This window comes from Oncorhynchus clarkii, unplaced genomic scaffold (genome assembly GCF_045791955.1).
Source record: "Oncorhynchus clarkii lewisi isolate Uvic-CL-2024 unplaced genomic scaffold, UVic_Ocla_1.0 unplaced_contig_5131_pilon_pilon, whole genome shotgun sequence".
Classification (NCBI taxonomy): Eukaryota; Metazoa; Chordata; class Actinopteri; order Salmoniformes; family Salmonidae; genus Oncorhynchus; species Oncorhynchus clarkii.
The window spans coordinates 8320-23042 of NW_027259033.1; the positions used below are offsets into that span (position 1 = coordinate 8320).

Consider the following 14723-nt stretch of genomic DNA (forward strand, 5'->3'; position numbering starts at 1 on the left):
AGTACAGGCCTCGGTGTAACGCTCATTCCTTCGACGAGAGGCACGAATCCGACCATCACCTCTGCTGAGACAAAACCGCGACTCGTCAGTGGAGCACTTTTTGTCAGTCCTGTCTGGCGATGTTGTTGCCGGTGATGTCTGGTGAGGACCTGCCTTACAACAGGCCTACAAGCCCTCAGTCCAGCCTCTCTCAACCTATTGTGGACAGTCTGAGCGCTGATGGAGAGATTGTGCAGTCCTGGTGTAACTCGGGCAGTTGTTGTGCAGGTGTTGTTACACGTGGTCTGCCACTGTGAGGACAATCAGCTGTCCGTCCTGTCTCCCTGTAGTGCTGTCTTAGGCGTCCAACAGTACGGACATTGCAGTTTATTGCCCTGGCCACATCTGCAGTCCTCATGCCTCCTTGCAGCATGCCTAAGGCACATTCACGCAGATGAGCAGGGACCCTGGGCATCTTTCTTTTGGTGTTTTTTTAGAGTCAGTAGAAAGGCCTCTTTTAGTGTCCGAATTTTTCACAACTGTGACCTTAATTGCCTACCATCTGTAAGCTGTTAGTGTCTTAATGATCGTTCCACAGGTGCATGTTCATTAATGGTTTATGGTTCATTGAACAAGCATGGGAAACAGTGTTGAAACCCTTTACAATGAATACCTGTGAAGTTATCTGGATTTTTACGAATTATCTTTGAAAAACAGAATCCTGAAAAAGGGACGTTTCTTTTTTGGTTGAGTTTGTCTTTGTATGTATGGTGCCTCTGATCTTGCCTGCATTCTTGGAGAGGAAGATGAACAGGGTCTGGATGAAGTCTGCCTTGCCCAACTGACCCTGCTCTTTCAGCTAGTGGTACTCTGTGTCCCGGGCCTGTAGCTAGTTCTCTATCGTAGGCTTGCCAGGATGTCATCCTGACGTGCCGTGGACTTGGCACTGCTCAGGTCCTCACCGTCGCCGTCAGACTGGAAGAAGAAGAAGGGTGGCGGGTAGCCTAGCGGGTTAAGAGTTTTGGGCTTGTAACTAAAAGGATTGCCAGTTCAAATCCCCGAACCGACTAGGTGAAAAGTCAGTTGTTATGCCCTTCAGCAAGGTACTTAACCCTAATTGCTCTGGATAAGAGCGTCTGCTAAATGACTCAAATGTAAAAAGAAGAAATGCACTGATTCATATAAATATTCAAATTATGTTCTGGAATAAAGGGAATCGTTCAAAACTGCTTTGGATTGCTTATGTCTACAATGATGTACCTTCCTATCGCAGGACCTGCGGTAGATTAGCATCCTATCCAGGGGGTGTGCTTGGTACATCAACCTGCCTCACGCTACAGAATCAGGAGATGGGCTCCTGCTGTTCTAGCTCCTCCATCCATACTTCTCTGCTGAATAGTGTTGCTTCTCCAGGGCCAACTCCAGGAGGAAGTGGAGTCCTGGGTCTTTGGGCTTGAGCTTGATGGCTGAGGTATAGTGGATGGCAGCCTTCTCCAGACCGTCCAGAGGAAACTGACCATCTTCACCTGGTAGTGGTTTCTTTGCAGCAATTCGACCATGAAGGCCTGATTCACGGAGTCTCCTTTGAACAGTTGATGTTGAGATGTGTCTGTTACTTGAACTCTGTGAAGCATTTATTTGGGCTGCAATCTGAGCTGCAGTTAACACTAATGATCTTATCCTCTGCAGCAGAGGTAACTCTGAGTCTTCCTTTCAAATCACATGCGCCGGTTTAGACCTTACCGTGAAATGCTTACTTACAAACTCTTAACCAACAATGCAGTTCAAGAAAGATGTACGTTTTTCAAGTGTTCTACTCCGCTAGCCAGCCCCTCGCCTAAATAGGTGTGCGTTTCTTTCGCCTCTAGATTAAGAAAATATTTACCAAATAAACTAAAGTAAAAAGTTACAATAACGAGGCTATATACTGGGGGTATTGAGTCAATGTGCGGGGGTACAGTTAGTCAATGTAATTGTACATGTAGGTAGGGGTTGTAAAGGGGGTAGAAGCCGTTAAGGAGCCTTTTGGTCCTAGACTTGGCGCTCCGGTACCGCTTGCCGTGCTGTATGCACTACCTTCTCTAGCGCCTTACGGTTAGATGCCCAACCAGTTGCCATACCGGGGGTGATGCAACCGGCCAGGATGCTCTCAATGGTGCAGCTGTAGAACTTTTTGAATATCTGGGGACCCATGCCAAATCTTTTCAGTCACCTGAGGAGGAAAAGGTGACCTCTTCACGACTGTCTTGGTGTGTTTGGACCATGATAGTTTGTTGGTAATGTGGACACCAAGGAACTCTCGACCTGCTCCACTACAGCCCTGTTGATGATAATTGGGGCCTGTTCGGCCCGTTTTTTCCTGTAGTTCACGATTATCTCCTTTGTTTAGTTCACATTGAGGGAGCGGTTGTTGTCCTGGCACCACACTGCCGGGTATCTTACCTCCTATAGGCTGTCTCATTGTTGTCGGTAATCAGGCCTACCACTGTTGTGTCATCAGCAAACTTAATGATGGTGTTGGAGTCGTGTTTGGCCACGCAGTCGTAGGTGAAAGAGGAGTACAGGAGGGAACTGAGCACGCACCCGAGGGGCCCCAGTGTTGATAATCAGCGTGGCAGACGTGTTGTTGCCTACCCGTACCTCCTGGGGGCGGCCCATCAGGAAGTCCAGGACCCAGTTGCAGAGGGAGGTGTTTAGTCCCAGAGTCCTTAGCTTAGTGATGAGCTTTGTGGGCACTATAGTGTTGAACGCTGAGCTGTAGTCAATGAACAGCATTCTCACATAAGTGTTCCTTTTGTTCAGGTGGAGAAGGGCAGTGTGGAGTGCGATTAAGATTGTATCATCTGTGGATCTGTTGGGGCGGTATGCGAATTGGAGTGGGTCTAGGGCAGGGCTGCCCAACCCTCTTCCTGGAGATCTACTGTCCTGTAGGTTTTCAGTCCAATCCTAATTTACCATGTCTGATTCAGCTAGTTAAGGTCGTGTTGAGCAGCTAATAAGAATAATCAGGTGTGTTAAATTAGGGTTGGACTGAAAACCCACAGGACGGTAGATCTCCAGGAAGAGGGTTGGGCAGCTCTGGTCTAGGGTATCCAGGATGATGCTGTAGATATGAGCCATGACTGGTCTTTCAAAGCACATCAGGCTACCGACGTGAGTGCTACGGGGTGGTAATCAGGCCTACCACTGTAGGTTACCTTCGCTTCCTTGGGCACTGGGACTATAGTGGTCTGCTTGAAACATGTAGGTATTACAGACTCGGTCAGGGAGAGGTTGAAAATGTCAGTGTAGACACTTGCCTGTTGGTCAGCGCATGCTTTGAGTACATGTCATGGTAATCCATCTGGCCCTGCGGCTTTGTGAATGTTGACCTGTTTAAAAGTCTTGCTCACATACTATCCACCACTGCGACCTGTATGCTCTCGTTGGCTGGCCCTCGCTACATATCCATTTCCAAACCCACTGGCTCCAGGTCATCTATAAGCCGGGGCTTTACCTAGCAAAGACTTATCTCAGCTCACTGGTCACCATAGCAACACCCACCTGTAGCACGCACTCCAGCAGGTATATTTCTCTGGTCATCCCTAAAGCCAACACCTCCTTTGGCTGCCTTTCCTTCCAGTTCTCTGCTGCCAATGACTGGAACGAATTGCAAAAGTCACTGAAGCTTGAGACTTACATCTCCCTCACTAACTATAAGCATCAGCTGTCAGAGCAGCTTACTGATTACTGCACCTGTACACAGCCAGTCTGTAAATAACCCACCTAACTACCTCATCCCCACATATTTTTTTTGCTCTTTTGCACCCCAGTATCTCTACTTGCACATCATCATCTGCACATCTATCACTCCAGTGTTAATGCTAAATTGTAATTATTTCGCCACTGTGGCCTATTTATTGCCTTTCTACATTTGCACACACTGCATATAGATTTTTCTATTGTGTTATTGACTGTATGTTTGTTTATCCCATGTGCATCTCTGTGCTGTTGTTTTTGTCACACTGCTTTGCTTTATCTTGGCCAGGTCACAGTTGTAAATGAGAACTTGTTCTTAACTGGCCTACCTGGTTAAATAAAGGTAAAATAAAAATCAGCTACCAAGAGCGTTATCACACAGTCATCCGGAACAGCTGGTTTTCTCATACATGCTTCAGTGTTGCTTGCCTCGAAGCGAGCATAAAAGGCATTTAGCTCGTCTGGTAGGCTCGCGTCACTGGGTAGCTCGCGGCTGGGTTTGTCTTTGTAGTCCGTAATAGTTTTCAGGCCCTGCCACATCTAACGAGCGTCAGAGCCGGTGTAGTAGGATTCGATCTTAATCCTGTATTGATGCTTTGCCTGTTTGATGGTTCGTCTGAGGGCGTAGCAGGATTTCTTAAAAGTGTCCCGCTCCTTGAAAGCGGCAGCTCTAGCCTTTATCTCAATGCGGATGTAATCCATGACTTCTGGTTGGGATATGTACGTACGGTCAGTGTGGGGACGACGTCGTCAATGTACTTATTGATGAAGCTGATGACTGATGTGGTGTAGTCCTCAATGCCATTGGATGAATCCCGGAACATATTCCAGTCTGTGCTAGCTAAACAGTCCTGTAGCGTAGCATTCACGTCATCTGACCACTTCCGTATTGAGCGAGTCACAGTTACTTCCAGGTTTAGTTTTTAATATATACTTGGTATTTTACCAAGTAGGGCTATCTTCTGTATACCAACCCTACCTTGTCACAACACAACTGATTGGCTCAAATGCATTAAGACGGATAGAAATTCCACAAATGAACTTTTAACAACCTCATTAATCTGGTTGAGAGATTGCCGAGTGTGCAAAGCTGTCATCAAGGCAAAGGGTGGCTACTTTGAAGAATATCTTGCTAGCTAGCTAGCAAGCAACATTTAACATTAACTAGCTAGCAATTCAATTATATCTAACACATAGCTACATGACATTAACTCAGAGCTTTCATTTCTAAAACAATTCTTACCTTGGTCAGTCACACTGCATGTTGTGGTGGCAAGCTAAAGACCCTGGCTAGCTAACTAGCTGTGTTAGCGAGCTTGATGAAAACTCTTGCTTGCAGGCTGAAGAATAAAATATCTTCTTCAAATCAATGTATTTATTAAATAATCAAATAAAATGCCATTATTCATTTTTTATTTTATTTAACTAGGCCAGTCAGTTGACAGCCAACCCCGGCCAAACCCTAACCCGGATGTCGCTGGGCCAATTATGCACCACCCTATGGGACTCCCAATCACGGCCGGTTGTGATACAGCCTGGAATCGAACCAGGGTCTGTAGCGACATCTCTAGCACTGAGAAGCAGTGGATTCCATTATCCATCTGAAGAAAATTCTAAATTGCAATGGGCCTCGGCTGTTCTGTCAGGGTAAGATTAGAATACCCCTGTTTGAAAAGAGACACTCTAATCCATTAGGCCTCATTCAATAGTTGATATCATTATCTAAAGTACAAAGATTTACCAAAGGTTTCCATACACATTTTGCTGATACTGTAGCAGTCTGTGTAATCATCTTACCTGAGAATTGCTCCCATCTGCTGATAAAAGCTTGATACTGACAACAGTTTCACCAACATTCAATGGGGAATGTTGGGAATCACTTTCTCCATTCACTGAAACATTCATGTTTTTTAATCAGGAACCTTGGGCATAACAGTCACTGAGTTACAGTAGAATGAAACTGTGCCTAAATGAGGTACAAAAAAACCCCAGCACATTACATGTCATAGAATAAGTCATTAGAATAGTATTTCTTAAGGTTATGGCTATCCTCCTCTCATTTGAGTAGGTAATGGAAAATGTAGGTTGTAGTTGACCATGCAATATTTCATGGAGGTGTCATAATCGGCTACCACCTCAATCGCAACCCCATTCAAACCTTAATTTAGTCTGATGGAATTTGAACTATCACCACACAGCTGAAAAATACAAATGCATTGATTTGCAAGAGCATGAAGAACAAATTATGGCTTATGTCCACAGTGTGTAATATTTTACAGCGTTTCCTCCGACGCTCACTGTCTATGTTGGAAACCATAATTTTGCTCTCTGTGCAGCGCTTTGCTAGCGCTCAAACGATGTTAACGGTCCTGTTTATTATGCCATTGCCAACTAAATGAATCACATTCTACTAACTTTAATTTTAAAATAGCCAGGATAGCCCCTCACAATATGCACTTTTAGCGATTGAATATACATTTTGTTTTCTGCAATCCAACACAGTAGAGGGCGCTATTGAGCATCGGTGTAGTGTCAAAAGGCGAAACACAAAACATAGAAGAAGAGAATGTTGCCGCTTACGTATTTCCGGTTGGACAACAACGTGTGGAGAAACAGGTAGCTAGCTAGCTTCTCATTATTACATTAACCAGATAATATAATAGATCATATAATAGACAAACTATTCAACAATGAGTAGTTAACGGAGTGTTGCAAGGGGATTTGTCATTGACAGGAATAAAGTGTTTTCGCTGAGCCGTAGCTTGCTTAAACGCTAGCTAGCTAGCAATATGCATGGCTATTTTAGCCACATTATCAATGAAATTGCTTCGTCTCTTCCTATTCATCTTGGCTACATCAGCGTGTAAAACAGACGGATTGGTTTAGATTGTTGTTAACGTGTAAAGTATGTTCGTCTCCAATGTTTTTTGAAAACAAATAAATTACTAATATATATATATATATATATATATATATATATATATTGAGTGTTACATGAATCCTATCAATTTGGATGCAATCAAATTATATTTAAACAAAATAATGTTGCAGGAATGCTAATCTTTTGTTTCTAACAACCAAAATGATTTCAGAACAATCTGCGATGGTGAGTGTCGAGCCTCTTCTTGTTGAGGTGGAACGACTTATGGTATCATTAGTAGCTAGCTAGCGACCTTGTCTAGTGTCTACAGTACACTCAATACTTTAAGACCCTCTGGACAAGAGCGTCTGCTAAGTGAATAAAATGTAATATGTCTATCTAGCTAATGTTAATTTGTCTTTCTCAATCTCCTCAGACAACATGGCAGAGGACATCCCTGTGGAAGACTACCCTACTGAGATTGAGGAGCAGCTCACAGGGTTTGAGTCATCAGTCGGTGCTGTCAACAACATGGTGCAGACCATCCTATCCATGCCAAGAAATGAGCTGGTGAAAAAAGTATGTTTTCAGACTGACTGGGTAGAAGGACTTAGTATTGAGTTCCTCTGAAGTCCTGCGGTGTATTCAGCTGATTACCGCTTAAGAACCAAACGGAGCACAAACGAAACGAGGAGAGACCTAGCTGAATTTGTCCAATAGAAACTCTAGTTTTCGATGCAACACATTTTCCGTTTGTAGTTTAACGGTTTCTGTCGCAAAAAGTTTTTCAACAGTATCGGCGTAATAAATACACCCCTGATTATTGGGGATGTCACTCTGAGTCGGTCACATATTCAAACGAACAGAACAGCAATATTTAGGCCTCTGCTGTTAAACCCTCACCAATTAAGAGGTTTAATTACACTACTGAACTGGGGTGCACATCTCATCTGGGGTGCCCTGCTCAAAGCTACAGCTCTGGGTCATATTGTCAACAAGGCAGCATAAGGCTTCAGAAACAGGCTACAACATGTATTTTCTATAAAATATATTTGTTTGAATTCTCAAACTATACTGAACAAAGATATCAACGCAACATGTAAAGTGTTGGTCCCATGTTTCATGAGCTGAAATAAAAGATCCCAGAAATGTTCCGTATTTCTCCAATTTTGTGCACAAATTTGTTTACATCCCTGTTAGTGAGCATTCCACCTTTGCCAAGATAATCTATCCACCTGACAGGTGTGGCATATCAAGAAGTTGATTAAATGGCATCATTACACAGGTCCACCTTGTGCTGGGGACAATAAAAGGCCACGCTAAAATGTGCAGTTTTGTCACACAACACAATGCTACAGAAGTCTCAAGTTTTGAGGGAGCGTGCAGTTGGCATGCTGACTGCAGGAATATCCACCAGAGCTGTTGCCAGAGAATGTAATGTTAATTTCTCAACCATAAGCCGCCTCCAACGTCGTTTTAGAGAATTTGGCGTTCAACCTGCCTCACAACCGCAAACCACGTGTAACCATGCCAGCCCAGGACCTCCACATCCGGCTTCTTCACCTGTAAGATTGTCTGAGACCAGCCACCTGGAAATCTGATGAAACCAAGGAGTATTTCTGTCTGTAATTAAAGCCCTTTTGTGTGGAAAAACTCTGACTGGGCCTGGCTCCCAAGTGGGTGGGCCTATGCCATGGTTCCGCCCCTGCCCAGTTATGTGAAATCCATAGATTAGGGCCTAAGGAATTCATTTCGACTGACTGATTTCCTTATATGAACTGTAACTCAGTAAAATTGTTAATTGTTGCATGTTGTTTATTTTTGTTCAGTATAGTTTTGCTTCAGAAGGCAGATAAATCATGTGTGTTTTCTATCAAACACTTATTCATGTGAAAACAGGGAATACTAACTCATTACTGCTTGCCAATTTCACCAGTGGCTCTCAGCTCACTTTTAACTCTAACTCTGCCTACCTATCGAACTGGGCGAGCTAAAACAAACCCTCTCAATGTGTCTCTTGTTTTCTTAATAGCTGGATCCTCTGGAACAAGCCAAGCTGGACCTAATGTCTGCATATAGTCTCAACTCTCTTTTCTGGAGTAAGTGAGCTTTGTTTTCCTGCAGATCCAAGTTAATATTATAAAATGATATCCACTCTGCAAATTTTTTGGGGGGGAGGTGTAAAGATGTTGAAATGATTTGTCACCACAACACTCACCATGTTAAATTAGTGTCATTCTTGTTTACAGTGTACTTGGTCACACAAGGAATAAACCCGAAAGAACATGCAATCAAACAAGAGTTGGTAAGATATTACATTTTTACCCTGAAGAGAATTCCACTCCTCCCAATCCTATTTTGTTCAGTCAATTGTCAACTTGCATAACCTGCATTCAAAACCCCACATACACAGCGTACAAAACATTAGGACCACCTGCTCTTTCCACGACAAAGCATGTTTACATACACACTAATAATTCACTATTAAATTATGGCGTAACATTAGCCATGTAAACACCTTACTCTGCTTATCTGTCATGGAAACAGCATGCGTTCCTAATGTTTTGTACACTATGTATGGTTATAATGGAAGTAAGCATACGCCGATTTAAACACATTTCTCGGCATTTATCAAATGTCCCCATCAGTAGCCTGATTTCAGGTGTCCATGTAAACATGATTGTTAAGGAAATCGTTCTTCTTGCATAGCATGTAAACATTTTAAACAAGCTATTATATTAATCTGACTACCCACAATAATCATATTGTTTGCATGTAACGTTGGTCAGGTGAATCCAGGGGTAAGCTATGATCCCTTATTGATGACACTTGTTAAATCCACTTCAATCACTGTAGATGAAGGGGAGGAGACCTGGTTAAAGAAGGATTTTTCAGCCTTGAGACAATTGAGACATGGATTGTGTATGTGTCCCATTGAGGGTGAATGAGCAAGACAAAATATTTAAGTGCCTTTGAACGGGGTATGGTAGTAGGTGCCAGGTGCACCGGTTGGTGTCAAGAACTGCAACGCTGCTGGTTTTTCCACGCTCAACAGTTTCCGTGTGTACCAAGAATGATCCACCACACAAAGGACATTCAGCCAACTTGACATAATAGTGGGAAGCACAGGAGTCAACATGGGTCAGCATCCCCGTGGAACGCTTTCGACATCTTGTGGAGTCCATGTCCTGACCTATTGAGGGCAAAAGGGGTGTAACTCAATATTAGGAAGGTGCTCCTAATATTTTGTACACTCGGTGTCTACTGTAGATAGGTGACACATAATATTTTGTACACTCGGTGTCTACTGCAGATAGGTGACACATAATATTTTGTACACTCGGTGCCTACTGTAGATAGGTGACACATAATGTTTTTTATTTCTAAATCCTGTATTTTCTTGTCACCTGACTAGGAGAGGATCAGGACGTATATGAACCGTGTGAAGGAGATCACTGACCGGAGGAAAGCAGCCCGTCTGGACAAAGCAGCGGCGTCTCGCTTCCTCAGGAACGCATTGTGGAAACTTGAGGAAGGGAGGTCAAAGGACACGCCGGGTTGTGACGCTCAGGACACGCCGGGACGTGCCCCCCAGCACACACCAGGTCGCGGCCAGCACAGGCCAGATCGCGGCCACCGCACACCAGGTCGCGGCCAGCACAGGCCAGATCGCAACCAACACACTCCAGGTCGCGGCCAACGCACGCCAGGTCGCGGCCAGCACACGCCAGGTCGCGGCCAGCACACGCCAGGTCGCGGCCAGCAGAAAAGCTTTGATGGCCATCAGTCAAAAGGACCCAAACTCAGCTGAGAGGAGGTGGAGCAACACCAGGGGCTGGTTCCTCGCTGGCCTCTACCACGGTTCCTTGGCCCCCTTTTCTATGTGCACCTGTCTGAAAGTACCTGATAGGTACAAGCAGCGCCTTATCACTTGTTACCATGGACACGTGACTCATGAGCCACTGGTGTTTTTGTAATGCACACACACACACACTTTTTTTGTGCAGAAATAGAAGTTCATCAAATTGTTTTAGTTTATTTTCACTCTTCAAACATTTTTAAAGAAGTCATTGTCATAACATCTGACAAAATGTCTGGATGATCTAGATGTTCTACCAGCCCTATTATCTTAGACGAGAACGATACTTTTTATATGCATCTGTATAATTTAGACATCAAAACCTATTTTTTTTTTTTTTTTGCTTCTTGTGATTATGGTATTGGATCGCTTGTTTCAACTATAAAGTCTTTATTAATGCTGTTCATTGTTCATTCTGGTAACACCCTACATAGCATTCTCCTTTTGTAGGGCCCTACTGTGATTAAAGAATGCCACTCTGGAAACCGTCTCCAACACTCGTGATCATTTCAATTGTAGATCCGACATGTCGCCCGTGTTTAGACAGTATTCCGGTTGGTAAACACTGTCTTGGATCTATCTTGTTTCAACTATAAAGTATTTTATTGATGCACGGGTACTGTTCATTCTGGTAACACCTTACATAGCATCCTCCTTCTGTAGGGCCCTCTGGGGCATCTTTATCCATCCAAATGGTACCCTTTTCTCGACAGAGTGTAACTTTTTGATCGGAGCCCTATGGGGAAACAGGGTACCATTTTAGACACTACCTCAGTCTTCATTTATTACATTCTGCAACAAATCAGTTTGTCCCTATAATCAAGCTCAGGAAGTAGGGACGGACGTACGCTGGTTCCCCAGGAATGAGGGATCTTACCACATCTTTGCTCTTCTCATCGTATTTAGTCCAGGGAGGTCTGTTTAGCAGAGTTCTAGATCTCTTTTCCACTGAAGTGTTGATTCTACGCCGTTCAAAGAAGTATCACAGCGGTCTAAGAGGTGCTAGAGGCGTCACTAAAGACCCTGGCATCTGTTATCCATCTGGCGCAGGGGTCTAAGGCACTGCATCTCAGTGCTAGAGGAGTCACTAAAGACCCTGGCATCCGTTATCCATCTGGCGCAGGGGTCTAAGGCACTGCATCTCAGTGCTAGAGGCGTCACTGAAGACCCTGGCATCCGTTATCCATCCGGCGCAGGGGTCTAAGGCACTGCATCTCAGTGCTAGAGGCGTCACTAAAGACCCTGGCATCTGTTATCCATCTGGCGCAGGGGTCTAAGGCACTGCATCTCAGTGCTAGAGGTGTCGCTACAGACTGGTTCGATTCTAGGCTGTATCACAACCGGCCGTGATTGGGAGTCCCATAGGACGGTGCACAAATGTGCCCAGCGTCGTCCGGGTTTGGCCGTAAATAAGAATTTGTTCGTAACTGACTGACTTGCCAGAGACATGAGAATGGCTGGCTAGAGTCTATACAGTCAGAGACATGATGAGAATGGCTGGCTAGAGTCTATACAGTCAGAGACATGGGAATGGCTGGCTAGAGTCTATACAGTCAGAGACATGAGAATGGCTGGCTAGAGTCCATACAGTCAGAGACATGAGAATGGCTGGCTAGAGTCCATACAGTCAGAGACATGAGAATGGCTGGCTAGAGTCTATACAGTCAGAGACATGAGAATGGCTGGCTAGAGTCTATACAGTCAGAGACATGAGAATGGCTGGCTAGAGTCTATACAGTCAGAGACATGAGAATGGCTGGCTAGAGTCTATACAGTCAGATGATGAGAATGGCTGGCTAGAGTCCATACAGTCAGAGACATGATGAGAATGGCTGGCTAGAGCCTATACAGTCAGAGACATGGTGTTACGAATCCCTTTTGGCCCGACAGTCTAGGGGGGGATGGTAATGAGACCCGTAACATAACTCATGTAAATTATAATTGTGACAAAGTAAAAGTGTAAACGTAATAACCAGGACAACTGAAATCTACCGTCAAACTCAAGGTTTATTTATAAACACACGGTAATGGGGGGAGCAGGAAAAGGGGCTGAGCTGGACCCAAGGAAAGAAACAAATATGCAAAAACACCCCTAAGCTAGACTAGCCTATTTCAACAACAGCTAACTAACTAACCAAAAATACAGTGGGTGGTCCGCCCAGTTCTAACTAGTGTTTTTAACTAAGTTTACCTACGGGTAGTGTATGCCCATGGGCGACTTGTCTTGGTTTCCCCTTTTCCCACCAGCAAACACCATAAGCAAAACAATACTCACAGGAGAAGAAAGTGATTTGGAGGTGCTCAAACAAAAGAGAGGTTAATTAATACACAGAGAGCGAGCGAAGAACAGAGATCTACAAACATGGCATTTACAAAGAGATTGAGCTACTGAAACCTATGAAGAACAGAGATCTACAAACATGGCATTTACAAAGAGATTGAGCTACTGAAATCTATGAAGAACAGAGATCTACCAACATGGCATTTACAAAGAGATTGAGAGCTCTAGAGCAAACAAATGATGGGGTTTTTAAACCATGGGGAAGGAACTGTGATAGGGTAGGAAACAGGAGGAGGTGTGTCTTCTGATTGATGGGTTGATTGTTGACTGATTCGGGAGTGATGATTTTCACCTGTGAGGGGAGAAGGAGAGAAAAGAAACACACACACACACAGGATACACACACAGGATACTTGTATCCGTAACACATGGGAATGGCTGGCTAGAGTCCATACAGTCAGAGACATGGGAATGGCTGGCTAGAGTCTATACAGTCAGAGACATGGGAATGGCTGGCTAGAGTCTATACAGTCAGAGACATGGGAATGGCTGGCTAGAGTCTATACAGTCAGAGACAGGTTCAGGGCAGGGTACTGGGTGGTAGCCTGTTAGTGACAGGCTAAGGTTCAGGGCAGGGTACTGGGTGGTTGCCTGCTAGTGACAGGCTAAGGTGACAGGCTAACGACATTAATTAATTATTTTGTTGATATCACGTTGAATTCATGTTAGTTGACAACTCAACCAAATGTAAATCAAAACTAAACGTTGAAGTGATGTCAGTGCCCAGTGGGAAGGGACTGATGTACATAGCTGTGATTATCAACAAAGGGACTGATGTACATAGCTGTGATTATCAACAAAGGGACTGATGCAAACCATTAAAAAAAAACAAGATTCCTGTGGAGGCCAGGAGAATACGTGTATACAGCAGCCATGTCTGAGTAGACCGGTTAACTGAAGAGTCCTGTCTCCTACAGCCTACTGCTAGAATCCACTGAGATGGTAATATGGACTGACCAACAGCAAAGGCTTCCCGCAAGTATTATGCACACCTATACATTTAGGCTCTTATGTAAACATTCTGTTTAGATCATTGTTTTACTTTACATACAATTAGGGGCCGGTATGTTATAGCCAAATTGATATTTGTATGAATTAGATTTATTCGTCAGTCATAATTATTCTTCTGTCATAATTATTGTTTGACTGATGTTAATAACCTGTCAGTGTTCATGCCTCCCTCTGCATGGGGTCCAGAGGCCTAATGGGAATGGCTGGCTAGAGTCTGTACAGTCTTTTGACTGTTTTTTTTGTTGTCTCTGTGATATTGTTTGATCCAAGAATGCCCAAGTTGTCACTTGAATATCTTAGAATTATCTTTTTTATTTTGATACATTTGTTTTTGCAACATTTATAACCAATAATTTGAATAAATTGAACTTTTTTAAATTTTTTTATGGCAAACAACATGTGGACATTTGATTTCTGGATTCATGGATTAAATGCATCAGGAACAAATAGTCAGCTCATTTTCCACGGTGGCTATAAGGAAAAGACTCGAGGGTTTTAAAACCGATACCAATAGCACCTCACTTACCCCGCTCTACTCAGCCGGTCTCCCTCTTCCTGGTCTCTACCTCCACCCTGTATGATCCTGACAATGATCCTGTCTTCTGCCTCCTCCATCAGGATGAAGAACAAAAAGAATATGAGAGTAATTTTTTTCTTTCTTGTCTGTGCTTATCAGCATTTTTTTGACTTGGCCCTGTTTCCCCAAAATTGTTAGAACCTTCGTAGGAGCATCGTTAAATCTCCGGGCTGTTTACAAAAACCCTCGTTACTAAAGTTTCTCTTGAAAATAATTGGGTATATCAATAAAATGTCAACTGTATTTATAAACCACTTTGTACATCAGCAGATGTCAAAGTGCTTTTCAGATACCCAGCTGAAAACCCCAAACAGCAAGCAATGCAGACCCAGGACAAACTCCCTAGAAGAAAGGAACC

General features: G+C 43.8%; 1 protein-coding gene across 1 annotated transcript; it reads left to right on the plus strand.

The window, feature by feature from the left end:
• Positions 1-6303: 6303 nt before the first annotated feature.
• Positions 6304-10565, plus strand: LOC139399429 (nuclear nucleic acid-binding protein C1D-like). Its single transcript, XM_071144838.1, has 5 exons — positions 6304-6333; positions 7014-7156; positions 8610-8676; positions 8827-8882; positions 9993-10565. Exons 2-5 carry the CDS (start codon positions 7019-7021, stop codon positions 10386-10388), a joined length of 657 nt encoding a protein of 218 aa, XP_071000939.1. The 5' UTR covers positions 6304-6333; positions 7014-7018; the 3' UTR covers positions 10389-10565.
• The last annotated feature ends 4158 nt before the right edge of the window (positions 10566-14723 follow it).

Coding starts and splice junctions, on each gene's coding strand:
- LOC139399429 (XM_071144838.1), top strand. CDS start 7,019: ATGGCAGAGGACATCCCTGTGGAAGACTACCCTACTGAGATTGAGGAG. Junction 7,157..8,609: donor GAAATGAGCTGGTGAAAAAA/GTATGTTTTCAG, acceptor TTTTCTTAATAG/CTGGATCCTCTGGAACAAGC. Junction 8,883..9,992: donor ATGCAATCAAACAAGAGTTG/GTAAGATATTAC, acceptor TCACCTGACTAG/GAGAGGATCAGGACGTATAT.